Source organism: Pithys albifrons, chromosome 3 (assembly GCF_047495875.1).
Source record: "Pithys albifrons albifrons isolate INPA30051 chromosome 3, PitAlb_v1, whole genome shotgun sequence".
Lineage (NCBI taxonomy): Eukaryota > Metazoa > Chordata > Aves > Passeriformes > Thamnophilidae > Pithys > Pithys albifrons.
In genome coordinates this window covers 65,589,329-65,605,069 of record NC_092460.1, presented here as the reverse complement: position 1 = coordinate 65,605,069, position 15,741 = coordinate 65,589,329, and the positions used below count along the sequence as shown (strand labels likewise).

The 15,741-nt window shown below is 36.6% G+C and overlaps 1 protein-coding gene across 3 annotated transcripts in view; it reads left to right on the top strand.

The window, feature by feature from the left end:
• The window catches only part of CNOT2 (CCR4-NOT transcription complex subunit 2), an 85,307-nt gene that overhangs the window by 55,724 nt on the left and 13,842 nt on the right, over positions 1-15,741 (top strand). For all 3 annotated transcript variants that reach the window (XM_071552230.1, XM_071552229.1, XM_071552228.1), the window contains exons 3-7: positions 6,588-6,654; positions 9,963-10,110; positions 10,729-10,911; positions 13,415-13,494; positions 14,603-14,728. In XM_071552230.1, coding sequence (XP_071408331.1) covers positions 6,588-6,654; positions 9,963-10,110; positions 10,729-10,911; positions 13,415-13,494; positions 14,603-14,728 — 604 coding nt within the window. The remainder of the gene's footprint in view (positions 1-6,587; positions 6,655-9,962; positions 10,111-10,728; positions 10,912-13,414; positions 13,495-14,602; positions 14,729-15,741) is intronic.

The window sequence follows — 15,741 nt, the reverse complement described above, 5'->3', positions numbered from 1 at the left end:
AGGCATCTTTCTTGGCATTTGTCTTAGTCCTTGCACAAGAGTTGTTAGCTTAGTCATAATTGAACTTCACATGTGTCACATGGAGTTGTAGTGTAAGTATTTAAGAATTCCCACGAAACCCTCTTGAGTCAGGAGGAGTTGTAGCATTCTCGCCAGTTTGCTGAATAGAGATACTGCACATTCATGTAACAGACTGAACAGTTTGATCCATTTGTGGAGGGAAAAAAGTAAAGCTTGGTTGGGGAAATAAATAGATTACTGTTTTTAATTATAAATGGCAAATGAATACTTCACATGCATTACTTGGCACATAAACATTCTGTAGATTGGACTGAATAGTGGGCTGCTTTGCCCTGCTTGCTTTCCATGGACTGGGCTTTTCTCTTTGAAGTGTGAGTTACAAAGGGACAGAGTTGCTTTTACCTTCCAGAAGAGTGATTAAACATTCCTTGCATCTATTACTGCATACACAGTAAGTTTAAAAACAAAAACAAAACAAAAACGCCCCACCCAAAACTCAAAAATCAACCCAGCAAAAACACCCAAACAAAACCAGACTTTAAACGAATGAAAATTGCATAATGAAAATAGTTGGAAGGACTTGCAGGGGATGAGATAGAAACTATTTGAGGAACTTTTTGTGTTTTACTGCAGTTCCCTTTCATAACCTACAGTCATTCTGCCTATAGCTTGCATTTCCATAAGAAAGTTATGCAGTATGATGAAAGAGCAAAAAGTTTCAAGTGCAAAATGCACCTTTTACTATGTCACCTGTGAGTTTGTACCTGAATGGATTTATCAAATAAAACAATACGTCATAAACTAATCTTACTTCAAAACAAAAGTGGTTTTTTTTAAACTACTTCACTCAGTTTGCAAGTGTATATCTGAATTCGAGTTAGTTCACATCACTTTACTATTGGAAATTATATCACAAGGAAATGAATTCTACCATTGATTACTATAGTATATAATTTTCCCTCTGATTGAGTTTGTATTTAGGTTTTTTTTTGAATAACTAATGACTGTGGTAGGTGTTTACTTTTCTGCACTTCCATTTTCACTCCATCTAAAAGCTTTATTTTACTAAAGCTCCCCTTAAGAGTGTCTGGTAGTTTTTATGTGTCCGCTTTAGGTTTTGAAGAGGTGCTTTGGACTGGATTGAGTCCATGCTTAAGATCGTCTGCATTTTCTACAAGGGAGAGGTTATTGTTACCCACTAACTCAGTTCGCTGAACATACTGCTTTGTAATATTGGTGGTTTACTTGCTCAGTGTGTGGGTGATTTGTTGGTTTGTTTCACATGCAGCTGATAATTTAGGTGAAATAAAGTATTTGCTTTTTTGTCCTAGTTCTTAATTGCTTTGTCATTTTTATAGCATCTTTCAACGAGTTTTCAACAATCTTTTGGCTACACAGTGAGAATGTGTTTTTAGTTTTACTTTAATGTTAATCTCATGTAAATTATGTCATTGTCATTCAAAAACTACATCTGGCCTCTAAGATCTTGATATTGCTTCCATCAACAGTGTGGTCCTACCTCCTTGGGATTCTCCACTGCCTCTGGAGGCAGAAGATCACAACCATAAGTGATGAAATCTGAAAGACTGAATGCAATTTCATTTATTTTTCAGTATTGTATTTGGGGTTATATTTTACATCAGTAATAATTTCACTTGCAGATAATAACCTGCATTTATAAGGCTTTCAAATCTTCTTCAGTGATTTATGATACTCAGATTTGTAAATACCCTTGGATATTTTCTTGCAATTTGGGAATTTTGTGAGCACTGTGTTAAAAGGTAGTTTAAAGAGGAGGACAAATAACACTACTAAAAAACTGTCAGAGTATCAAAAAAATACATATTTTTATCTTTTATTTGTTGGCTTGGTTTATTACTATATTTTAGGTCAGTATAAGACTTCTTCTGAGGCTGTGGATCGGATGTTGTTAGTGCTGCACAGAAGATAGATACCAGAAATAAACAGTGCAAACACTAAATGATGCCAGTGTTTTGCACCTGTGAGAAACTCATAATTTATCAGGCCAGATATTGCTCTCAAACTTGCTTATTATAACCCGTTCTGCTTTTGGGAGTTAACTTTGTAGTGCTGATTGGTAACTCCAGCTTGCCTTGTGTTTAAGAAAGTAGCCTTAGGCTGTAACTGCCTGATGTAGCAGCCCTCACAGAATGGACGCCTTACTGGTTTGCTTGGCGGACCTGGCGAGGTGTGAGGCACAACAGTGATGGGGACGGGCAGCCGTGCCCTCCCTGCGCCGGGTCCGTGCCTGGCAGAGGAGAGGCAGGAGCTGCAGTGCAGGGGAAGCAGGAGCCGGCTCACCTCGCTCTCCCTCTGCTGTTGGGGAGCTGCAGCCTGTGTTTGCCGGCCGCCTGGGGGAGTTGTAAACTGCAGTTTTTTCACAGTTCTGGCAAATCTAAACAGTTGTTGTTGCTTGTTTTTTTCAAGATTGTTTGAATTTATTGCAGTAAACCTATCAGGAGTTAATGAAAGCAGTTGCAGTAAAATCTTACTCAACACAAAGGGTGGGAAATTGCCAGGTAGCCCCTTACAGCTTATTGATTTTTGATGTGAACCAGTCCAGAAAAATTGGGCCATCTGCTTCGATTATCAGTTGGTTTGAGTTTAGATGCGCAATCTTCCATTGTCAGAACTGTGCTGTGACTGAGACTTGTGAGTAAAATGATGTCCATGTCTCAGTTGACCACTGCCAGCCCAGTCTTTTGGCCTGCCAGTGCTGAGTGTTGTGCTTTCCTGTGCACTGGCAGAATAAAGTGCACCCGTCATGTTACATAAGGTCTTTTTTGCTCAGTTGTCTCCCTGCCCTGTGGGAGATGCAAGTCTGTCTCCTAAAAACATGTACAGGGAAAGCCAATTGAAACAATCTGTCTAATTCAGTCATACAAGGTTGGAATAGAAACAGAAATCCTGTGCTGTTTACAACTGGGTTTTGTAGCTGTTAACCCTCTGGCAAATCAATTTAGCTTGTTACCACTCTAATTCTGAGCAATTTTTCCCTAAGACTCGGACATAATTGGGTAAAGCTTAATAGATCTTAACAACTGGAAGAGGCTTTCGTCACCAGAAGGCTTAGTCTGCTTTAGTTTTTATTAAGGTTGTGACCTTTGGCTGCTGTAGACTGAAAAAATTCAAGAGTGACTTCCAGCCATTGTTGCAAGTATGCTCTTGGAGAGTTGATTATGTTTTGTGTGTCGTGTAGCAAGTAGTCCAGTCAGATGAAATAATGCTTCCAAAATGCTAGAAGGAATGGTTTTGGTACTATTAATACTGTACACCTTGAGTTGTCATTTTCTTTGGTAGACCAAGTCTGAGTAGACTATAATAGTGACTGAGAGGCTGTGACTGCAAATAGAGGTTCTGATACTACAAGTTCGGCAAATTTAGGGAGGTTTTTTGTTGTCGTTACAAAATACAAGAAAATAATAGAAAAACAAGACAATTTCAAACTCTTCCTTAGTTAGCTATGACTGAAAAAAGTGTCTAATAAACTAGAGGAGGAATAAGTGAGATACCCATACAGCATATCCCTTCTCCATGAGATGTGAGAAATGCAGCATTTAATCTGCCTGGAACAGATCCATAGGAATTGTTACTGATTTCTTCTTGAGGCTTGTTATCTTTGATATTCTAAGTACATTATGACATTAAGACTAAGTTGTTGACTTAGTGAATTTAATTCTTGGCCTTTATTATGGTTTTCTATAAAGGTTTCTCTACAAGTCCTATTGCAAGGAACTTTTCATGTAAAAGTGAATGGCACTATAGATGTGACCTACTTTACAATGTTTCAAAAGAAAATGCTTTTTCTAATAAGCAGTCTTTAATAAATATTATTTGCCATTCCTTTTAACTGAATTTAAAAATCAAGTAATACTCAGTGTAAAAGAGGTGGGATTCTTTTTCTCTCTTTCAAGTAATTTAGTGCCTCTTAGGGATTTTCTAGTTATTTTTTAAATCCAAATTAACATTGCAAATAAAAGGTTTATGTGCTGAGGTTTTTTACCATGTTGTTTACTATATCACATGCCATGACAGCCATTTTTGAATTCCCTGAGCAAGTGCTCTTATGGGATCTTTTTTGGCTTAACTGTTTTGTTTATCTGTCCCAAAGTTAGTAGTAATTTTAGACTGATGTTTCCATCTCAGTGTCTGGTTTGCTTGTTTTTGTTTTTTAACTTCCGCCCTTATGGTTGTCTCTGAAGGTGCCTCGTTACTTTTTCCTCTCATTTTTTTCATAGAATTACAATTTGCCACGCCTTGCAACATGTTTTAGGATCTTCCAACTTGTCAAACTTGAATTTTTTTTTTTACCTCAGCATTCTATTTTATCTTTACCTTCTTAAAACTAGTGCATCAGCTTGTTTTATCAATGTTTAATCAATTTGTGAGGTTGGAGGGAAGTGTGCTTTTGAAATAACCTCTCCCAAGTGTCCCCACCTCATTGTGTTTTGCACGCATTGCAGAGTAACCCTGGTGTGAGTGAATTGGATTCCTTCTGGATGAAGAGAGGTGGGAAGGCACTCTTCAGAAGTGCACCAGATACGTGCTACTCACTGATGGGCATTCAATACATGGCATCAGGTGGTTTAGTTATGGCCAGTCTAGTTAGAAACGCAGACAGGAGTAGCTGTGTTAGCTCAGAACCAACTTGTTTGTTTCACAAACACCCTTTTCTTTGGCTGCATTACTTGCTGGTGCAGATGTGGCCTGTGAATTTGGCTATTGGAGTGCTGAGCTGAAGCTGCTGGTAGTTTGATTTGAAGTGTTCTTTTTGTTCACAGAGAAGTCTTCACTAAGGAGATACTTGGTCCTTTTTGATACATATTTTACATTTGGGTTTTATTTCTTCAGAAAGTTTTTAGTCTTGCTATTTCAAACCTCTTGTGTAAACAAGTGTGGATGTTTGTTCCTGTGGTTGCTTACTATCAAATGTGTGCACTTTGTTTGGAATATATGTTGAGTATAATATATATGAGTATATGTGAGTGTAATATATATGAGAAATATATGTGAGGAGGTATTTCTGATACATTTTCTACAGTAATTACATGCTGTAATTTCTTTTTGTGTGCCTGCTTTATATATTAAAAAAATCATAAATACTTCATGATTTACTACAGATATGAATGCTACTTCTGATATTTAGTGACTTACCTGCATGTCTTGTTTCTCATTTTACCATCTGGATTTGGCCAAAGTGTAGACAGCTAGCAGAGTCAGTTTATAAGGTTTGAGTTTTAAATCTGTCTAGATGATATCAACAAAGCAATTTGCCATTTATCACAGTAGAAGTTATTTTGATTTGAATTTTTTACTCTCAAGTTGAAAAAGCTTGAAAAACTGCCTTGTCTAAGAAGTCAGACATTACTTTCTGTGAAACCATCTTAAAATTCAATCCCAGTCCAGACTACTTGACTAAAAAAACAGACATTTGCCCATGTGTTAGTAAATACGAAGCAGCACGTTCTCTTGTGAACTGGATGGGTTAGGTCAGCTCATAGCTCTTCCTGCTCCAAAGTCTTTTGTGATACCTGAGGTGGAGGAGCAACCTGTTCTTCAAAAATGTCCAGAAATGGATGTTCCAGTACTTAACTGGCCTTAAGATCACAAAGCATTTTTTCCAAGTGTTTAGCCTATATACTGTTTCCCAAATTTATTAATACTTTCTGTTTCTGCAGCAGCACAGAGAATAGTTTATTCTTTTCCTCTTAGAACAGTGACTGTGAGTCTGGTGTCATATGCCTGCTTTAGTTGCCACCTTACTGGGGAATGCAAACCCAAATCTTCATCTTCCTTCATAGGTTGTGATTTATGTTTCTGTTTTTTTCGTTAGTTCTTACTCTTCCGAGTAGAGTCTCTCTAGTTTGTCACATTTCTGGTGTGATGTCTAAAAGTTGTAATGAAGGTTTTTTTAGTGGAAATATTTGGTAATATGTGATGTCTCTAAAGTAGAGCAGGAATTACTACTTCTGGTATTTGTAGATCTTACCTGTTCATATGGTGTATACAAGCACAAAGGTGGCTCTTAGCGCAGTACATTATAATTTTAACATTGGAATCTTATTGAGGTTCATATCTGTTTACCTGCTGCTGTCTATCCATTTGTTTCACATCTTTTGCTATCATAAATAATGATATGGAACTTTCACTTGTAATGCATTGAACAGGGTTTGATCTGCTTGTATGATGCAGGTTATGCAAAGGGGAAAGAAAAACTTGTATGATTTAAATAACTGAGTATTCCTTGTTCTGTAAAGATGGGTCTCTTAACTGCAAGGGTGAAAAATCTCAATGTGTTTATATCTTCTGTGCTTTTCGTTGCAAGTGAAAGTTTCTGTTTATACATGTAAAGTCATAAATTTTTGACGGTGTGTTACAGATGTTACTGTCCAGATATTTTGGGGAGTTTCTGGAATTTCGATGACTTCAAATGAGTTTTCAGTTATTTTGGACTTTCTTGGCATAATATACTGTTGCAAACTTTCAGAGCAAGATAGCACATTGTCTTTATGTCTTTTATAACCTTTTATCCTCCTATATTGTAGATGCTGGCATCACCATCAACATCAGGTCAGCTGTCTCAGTTTGGGGCAAGTTTATACGGGCAACAAAGTAAGAATTTGTTTTATTGATTATATATTTATTTTATGCTAAATATGTTACAGTTACACACTCTGGATAGAGAACATGAAGAGGGCTTTGTTTCCTGGTGATTGTAAAAAAGACGCTATGTTCCCTTATGTGCAGTTATATCAAGATATATTTTTGCTTTGCTTAGTTTGCATTGGCAGTGTTTAGTGTATATAAAGTGTCATATATTTACACTATTTAGCTGTTAAATATCCAAATATAACCATGCTGTAAAAAAATGTCAGTGATTTAACTGGGACTCTGAAGGAAAATATAAAGAAAGTGAGCTGGGCCAAAATAAGCCTTGTTCAGAAGAATATGTAAGGAGTAGAAGGAAATTATACCTTAAATATAATTGATAATTCATGCTCCACAGGAGCACAGTAAGTCATATATACATGCTGGGCAGCTTGCATTTGGCAAAGAACTGTGCCAGTAAGATTATTGCCTTCTGCACCACTGCTTTTTTCTTTCCTGTACCTTGGAGGTTCATTTGCATCTGCCAGTCTTGTGGACACTGTTGCAATGGAAGACCTGTAGATGAACAGTCACAGTGTGATGTTGACTTAAGCACCATGTAACTTAGGGCCAGGGGTAAAAACCGAACTTCCTCATAACCGAGGGGTGCGTTCAGACAGTGACTCAGTATCTGAGTTAGATACAGTTCCACAAGTAAAACTGGTTGCGAACATGATCTCTCCTGTGCTTTTGAATGTTTTCAGCTTTTTTGCCAAGTGCATCTGACTCAGATTCTAAGACAGAGTACTAAGGAGAGTCTGTACATTTTTATCTGGACAAACTAAAAGCTTTGTTTGCTTACATGCATGGCCTTCCCAACTTCTTTCAGCTTTTTTCAAATAGCTTCTTTAAAAATATAGTGGGTTTTCTTTTTCGTTGGTTTCTTTTTTGTTACAGGGTTTATTTTCCTATCTCAGTGGCTATTGATGTGTGACCGTGTAATATGAACTGGCATTTGATTATGCTGCTGAAATTTATATGGGCTGCTTCTGGCCAGTCTGAGAGTCATATTTGGGTCATGTCTTTTGGGTCCTGGTTCTGGCACTACTGAACCCTTCAAGCTTAACTGTAAAGAGATACTGAAATAGTTTATTCATTCTGTTTATCACAGTTATTTGTTGTTTATTTTTAAAGTCAACTTTTTCTAACAACTTAGTTGTTCATTGAGTTGGTTTTGGTGCCCAGGATGTAATCACTGTAAGGCAAAGACATCCATGGCTAAAGGCTTGAAAGTAAATATTAGCAGATGTCAGTTTCTACGGAGTCTTGAGAAAAAGGGGCAAGAAACTTCTGTGTTGAAGTTGTGCTTATGATTAAAATCCTTTCTAGGAAAAACAAAGCCGATAATGCCTATGCACTTTTAATGATTGGTAGCTGTCAGTCATTAAGCAAGATGTCATGTTGTAATGTTAATATAACTTAAACCTGGCATTGGGAAGGAAATCAGCCATGTCGTTGATCAGCCTCCAACACAGCCCCTATAGATCCTGTTGTCTCAATTAGAAAACTGGTAAAAGGAAGCATACGAAAAAAGTAGGGATTTTTCTTACAGTGAGTATTTCAGCTGTCCCTCTGTGCCAGGAACATGATTCGACTTTGCTGTAACATCTCTAATCATTAAAAATTCTGCTTTAAAGAAAGCCAACTAGAAAAAATAACCATCAGTGTCAAACTGGCTTTGCTAAAACAAATGCTTGCACAAAATTAACTTGAATATTGTAATAGTGTTTTTCGTGTCCTGTATCTAGTTTGGAAATGTATGTATTTTTTCTATACCATTTTATTCTTAAAATTCCATGTAACTGTTAATCAGCATGAAATATTATTTATAAGATATATTTGTGCTCATTGTAATTATTCTGATGCAGCATATTGCCAAAACACTTACAGTGAACACCTTATTGTAATCAGCTTTTAATGAAGTGTTAGGATGCTTGGTGTACAGCAAGTCACACTGCCTCTTAAATCTGAATGTAGATTTGAGTGTTATAAACACTTCCACTTTCATTGCAAACTTTTCGGATTGCCAATTGTAGGGTAGGACACAGACAGCAGTTCTTAGAGAGCTGCATGACTGGAAGGTTTCTTCAGACCTTGTTCGCAATAATAATTTGAGCATATGCTATGTCTGTTCTTTGCATTCTTAGTATAATCGTGTCTTGCACTGGCATATTCAGCATATTCAGCTCTACCATGAGAGATTGCTGATACATCATAATTTTCTTTTGTTGGGTCTGCAAGATAAGGCTTTGAGTTGTGTGCCTTATGCCAAAGCAGGAGGAACTGTCACTTACAGCTGTCGTATTTTGTGTGCTAAGTTTGTCCCTATTGCTGTGTTGCACTAAATGGCTTTTTTTTGTCTTTGAATATAATTCTGAAACTTCATAAACACAGAAAAGCAATGTGAGAATGATGAGAAGCTTCATAAAGTTTTTGGACATTTTGAGACAGGACAGTAACTGGTTATCTCCTGCTGTTCTGAATTGAAGTAATTTATTTTTTTACCTTACTGAAAAAAGTGTAGGAAAAAAGCTTGTTTTATTTTGTTATACACAGTTGTTTGTGTCGAAAATACTTTTGATCACAACTGTAAAACTCTTCCGTATATTTTTAAATGCAAATAGAGAGCATTTAAAATTCTGCTTGCTTTCTTTTCTCAAAAGGTCAAACTTGACTTGATCATGGACACTGAAAAACTGTTGCCATAAAGAAGCAGCTTAAACTGTAAAGTAGGAATTGGCCTAAAATGTTGCTTTTGTTGTCTTAAAAACAATGTTGTTAACTGAAGATCCATTACTTTCTTTTTTTTTCTATTAAAGGTTTGCTTAATTTTTAGCAGGACAAATCAGTGTTCTAAATACTGGTCAAATATATATACACCATTTTAGTCAAACAGCAGTTAGTGTATTTCTTGAGTGCAGTTGCTAATTTTCCCAAAATCCTGCCTTTTTTGACATAATTTGTAGATTTTCATGTCTCAAAAAACCCCTCAAAACTCAACCCTTTATCTACAGTGTACATTTCAAAGGAAACAAAATTTTGTTAGTGACTTCAAATACAGAAATTCCTTAAAGAACCTATGTAAAGTGAAACAGAAATGGGGCTAAATTTGATAATTGGGCTTCTACTGTGCAAACAAGGACTGCACTTTCCTTCAGTCTTTACACTTTTTTGTACATTGTCAGCATAAATTGTTTCCATCTACACCTGATGGAGAAGACTTTGTTCCTGATTGCTCTATATCTCCACCCCTCTGAATTTTTTTTCAATAGGTGCACTAGGCCTTCCAATGAGGGGAATGAGCAACAATACCCCTCAGTTAAATCGCAGCTTATCACAAGGCACTCAGTTACCGAGCCACGTAACGCCAACAACAGGGGTACCAACAATGTCACTTCACACGCCTCCATCTCCGAGCAGGTATTTATTGATAGACGATATTTCTGCAATTGTGTCTTTCTGCAGAACTCGTTTTAAATGGTCTGCATATTTTGCCTCAGATACTTTACAGTCTGATAAATCAAAAAAGAAGGAAAGGAGTTTCTATGGACCACTGCCTGTGCTAGGGAAATAATACAGTAAAACAGTAAGGATTTACTGTAAGACAGTATTTGATTTTTGTATATAAAGGACAAATTGCTGGCAAGTTCTGCTTCATAATGTAAGAGGTTGTTATTTGATTATTCAGGTAAATGTACAGTTAAATTTTTTTATGATGCCATACACTGTGTAAGAATATTAAGGTAGTAGGTCTGAAGCACTAATTAAAAAAAGAGATGTAACATCTTTTCATATGCATAATACTTAGGTATTTATCTAAACCTGACCAAGGACTTGATTAGTATGTAATGGGTCATATAGTATTTCTGAAGAAATCCAGAGCTGCCTTAATTATAGAGAGTAATCCAAACATGCTGTTTGGTCGCTAAGTGCAAATTAAGTTGCAACAGCTCAGAGTCCATCCTGCACTAATAGTCTAAATGAGTAGCCAAATACTGTTGTACAGATTCATCTCTGTGAATGGTTTTTCTCTTTCAGGGGGATATTGCCTATGAATCCTAGGAATATGATGAACCACTCCCAGGTTGGTCAGGGCATTGGAATTCCCAGCAGGACAAACAGCATGAGCAGTTCAGGGTTAGGCAGCCCCAACAGAAGCTCTCCAAGCATAATATGTATGCCAAAGCAGCAACCCTCTCGACAACCTTTTACTGTGAACAGGTAAGGCTCTCTGGATCATCCCTTTACAGCCATAGACATGCTGCTCAGGAAATGTAATTTTTATCCATTAGAATAAATCTCCAAAACTGCTTTGTGTGTTCTTGTCTCCAGGCAATAAACCTTGAAGTTTCCTTTAATATTCCCACAAGCTTTTTGAGACCTTTGAGCTCAGTTCTGTTTCTGACTATTGAATTTCTGCTGCTGCTGTGATGTTTCTCAGCTCACTTGATTAGAGTCTGTTGCAAATAATGCCAAGGTTACGGGTTCAATCCGTGGATGGGCCATTCCCTTAAGAGTTGGACTTGGAAGATCCGTACGGGTCCCTACCAACTCGGAATATTCTATGATGTATTCCCAAGGGGTTTTCTGAAGCATATTGTGATCTTTGGGCAAATGCATCTGTTTTAAGACTGTTCATCTATGAATTTGGGAAGAAGCAAGGCAAGATTTAAAAACACAATAGTTACTCTGGAAGAATAATTAACAGATTCAGACACAGTAAGGACCTAGTATTTAACTTTTTTTAAATTCTGGAGTGATACAGAGAACAGTGGTTTTCCATTCATTTAGTGATTTAGTGCTTATTTTGACGCCAAGAGTTTCTCCATTGCTTCTGCTGTCTTTCTGACTCTGGGTAGGATACTAACATCATAAATCATTAGGCTTCGAGTGTTCTGGTGCTGTGTTTATGCTTTGTTCATACTGATAAACTTGTAGTAAGTACTGTCTTAGTTCTAATTAATGTGTGCAGTCACAGCTTTGCATGGCTGACTGCTTTGTTCCATGGCCTCATGATCTCTGTGCTTCCAGTTTTGTCCGTCTCCTTTCAGGCCTTTCCTTGAGGGAGTGGCTCTTAGAGGGAGCACAGACAAGCTAATGCAGTCAGGTGCCATCTCTAACCCAGTCTAGTATTTTACAAGATAGATAAAGGAAGGTGAAAATTAATGTCACAGTTATCTAAATCTTAATCAGGCTATTTAGTTTTGTAGTTTCATACTGCTACAGGCATACAAATGCTTTTGTCAATCACAGTAATAGCAATTTGGTGATAGCAGTTTATATTCTTGGAGTATGAGAAGACTTTGTGTCTTGCCTCTGATTATATAGAATTTGTCTTTTCTATCCTGTAGAGTGTCAAGTAGAGGAGAGGATAATTTTAATAGTTAATATCATATTTTAAAGTGTTTTTGAAATTTGAGGTCACAGAAGGTTGAAAGAGTAACATACTTGAAAACTCTACGTGCAGAGGACAATTATATTGGATATTGATACATGTATAGAAATGACTTGTTTAAATTTCATTCAGCTATAGGGAAAATAATTAAATCCCTGTCTGTAGGAGCATTTGAATTAAAATCCTCATCTTTCACTGTTTGCATATCTCACTTTCAAGAAGCTACAGTTTTTACAAGTTGAGAAGCAAATATCTCTGGAACAATGGCAGGTTCTTTTTCTACAGTTGATTAGCCCATGGAGGTATAGTAGTGGTACATATCCCATTGATAATGGATGTATTTAACAAAATTTTGACATTATTCTTGGGAAAAAAATTATGGTGTCTCCTTGTCAGGTGCATGAATTATGTGACTTCCAAGAAGTGTTTTTTGAATAGTTGTTTAGTTGGAGCAATGGAAGTTTTTAGGTTAGGTTTTTGAACATGAACAATTAAGGGTATTTCAAATTAGAGTAAAATGTTCATATTTGTAATTGTGGGGTTTTGTGAATTTCCACTAGGAAAGTTTCATATTTTTTATGGGAAATTATAAAATACCAGCTTCCATCCTGATCCAGGGAAAAAGTGAATATTGTGATTTCCCACAGGGCAGACATTCAGAATTTTACCTCAGCTGGGGGCCTACCTTTGGGCTTCTCACCATCTCCAGCTCTTATGGAATGAAGCGGGTTGTTTGTGGGGTGTCTTTCCAAGCACACTAGACCTATGTGATATTTAGATGCTTTCACATATTTTTGCCTGACTATATGAAACTTTAGCTTGTGTCCTTGTGTGACAGAGACCATCCCTGTGCTTGTAGTAATGCCACATGTTGGTGGCAGTGATTGCACGTTGTAACTTCAGTTTATGAGTCATGACAAACTTTGTCACTTTCATGATCCAGCTTCCCACCTGCAAGTGAATGGATTACAGTCTGACTTTCAACTACTGCATTTACTGCTGCTTCAGTTTTTCTATATGAAATTATGGAGTAACAATTGTGTTTGTCAGAACTTGTTGGTTGACAGATGTCTTAAGACACAGTGACTATTAAAAAACTAAGCTGTTTTCAAGTCATTCTAGTTGACTTGATTGAGCAGTGCCTGTTGCTGCTGCTCAGTTTTCAGAAGCATAAAGAAAAATAATTAAAACTGAGTATAGGCTCATATGGCTTGCTTAAGATTGAAACAATTTAAATGTCCTAGGGGATTTTTCCCCCCTTAATACCTTCCACTGGAAATTAAAAAGTACGTATACCCTTTTGTCTGACTTCCTGGATTTTTTTCACAGTATGTCTGGATTTGGGATGAACAGAAATCAGGCATTTGGAATGAATAACTCCTTATCAAGTAACATTTTTAATGGAACGGGTGAGTTTATTCTGTTTAATGTTGATCTTAAACTACAGTAGATTTTTTTTTTAGTAAGTCTAATTGAAAAAACTTTGTTGTGTTGGAGTGCAACTTTATTGTAATTTTCAGTTGTTCCCTAGAAATGCTGCTGCAAGAGCAGTGCTAGGAAACTGTTACTAATTCATAACAGTGGATTTTAAAACTTTTGAAGGCAAAGTGAAAGTATTCTGTAGTATACTCACTGTATGTTATAACCTAGTTGGTTAGAAATGCAGAATAGCTCATGGAGTGGAAAAGGAGATTAGAGAATTAAAAATTTATCCATTTCCTATGAAAACGTTAGATACATAAAATCAGTGGGATAGCAATTTTTTTTTTTAAATCTCAAACTCGTTTTGTACAGCTGGTTTATCATGCATTCCTTTTAGCTAGTTGTTTCAGTTGTGATTTTTCTCTGGGAATTACTTTTTCACCTGAATTTAATGAGCTATAGAGGGGAAAATATCCTTGTGCATAAATGGTTTGTGTGTGCTGATGTTTCTTTAAATGGCTGCAGCTTGAGGTGCTGGTGATATCACAAGAGTGGAAGGATTTGGGCATTCCGTAGGACATTGTGACATTTTTATGGAGCTTCAGCTCTGGCCTCACGTGTGGTATTTCCTGCTGCAAATCAAGTGTGTTCCCATGTAACTCGCGCTGCATTGGCTCTTCAGCTGCTTCAGCTTTATCTTAGCCTTGTCTAAAGACAATAGAGCTCTTTGATGCTGCTGCTTATATGGGTTATTCTCTCAAATTTCTTCATGTTAGTTCTTCAAATTTATGAGAGACTGCCTTTTCTAGAGCTGTAATTTTGATAGTCTGGCTGTATTTTTCATGTGCAATCTTTAACTCAAAAGGAGTAGACCTGTTACTAAATGCTATTGACTAGCTGTTGTTCAAAAGCAAACCTCAAACATCTTGGTGCTCTTTAAGCAAGTCTTGTAACACAAAGGCCATAGTTATTTGTAATATAGTGTGAGAAAAAAGATCAAAGTGAAGAAAGAAAATGTCCTACATTTATCTTGCACATAATGAAGTCTTTGAGTAAATTACATGAAGGAATTAAAAATACCTGTTTTTATTGTAGATGGAAGTGAAAATGTGACAGGACTGGACCTCTCAGATTTTCCAGCACTAGCAGACAGAAACAGAAGGGAAGGAAGTGGCAATCCAACTCCATTAATAAACCCTTTAGCTGGAAGGGCACCCTATGGTAAGACTGTACTTCTGAAAGCTCTTTGAATTAAATGGATTTTTGCTTGATTCAACTTCTGCTGTTCATAAGACAGTAGGTGGTCTTATAAAAAATGCCATACATGTGAGCTCCCAAGACTTATTTTTAAAAATTAATAATTAATATTATAGTGATTGGAGACTGTTGTAAGTATTAGAACTCATATACTTTAGTTTTACTGTCAATGGAGATTTTTGGGGGTTTGGGTCTGTATAGTATGATTATTCTGAGGCTGCTCACTCTAGATATTTCTTAGGTAATAGTTTTATTCAAATTGCATGTATACAAGAGCTGTTGATGTCTGAGCAGTAATTTACAAGAATAGTATTTGATTAGTACAGGTGTTACTGTGTAAAAAGTCAGCAGCTGTAAACATGCCCTATATTTTTGCTGTTTATTGATAATATTTCCTGTAGTACTGTTCACTATCACACGGTGAACATCAGATTTCAAAAAATAACCTGTAAGCATCAACTATTATCAGTCAGATTTCAAGTATGTATCTTACATAATTCTTGCTGAACAACTTAAAAGTAATAAAGGGAAAAGTCTTTAGGTGGATACAAATCTTCTGATTTGGCTCTTGAAGAGATTCAAGTAAGCTTAGTGTGAGGCACAAAACTTTCTTTTTTATTACTGCTTTAGTAGATTTTGTCATGTATGTTGCATCAACTACTCTGAAAAGTTGCTTTTATAACCTATTTTTGTGACGCTTGTCAAATTTTAAACACAAAATATCCTAGTGGTTTTTAACTTTAAAAAGCTGGTGCTTTGCTGGTGCTTTTCAGAGATAGCACCAACTTTAATTGGAGATAGTAGATACTGCATTATTGAGAGAGAGTAGCCTCATGGATTTGGCATAACCAGGGCCCTCTGTGTAAGATAGCTGTGAGAAAGAACTGAAGTGCTAAACACAGCGGAAAGTCACTTCCCCAAATAAAGACACTCAAAACTCACACCAAGAGTGGAGACCTAATAGAGCTTGTGACTTA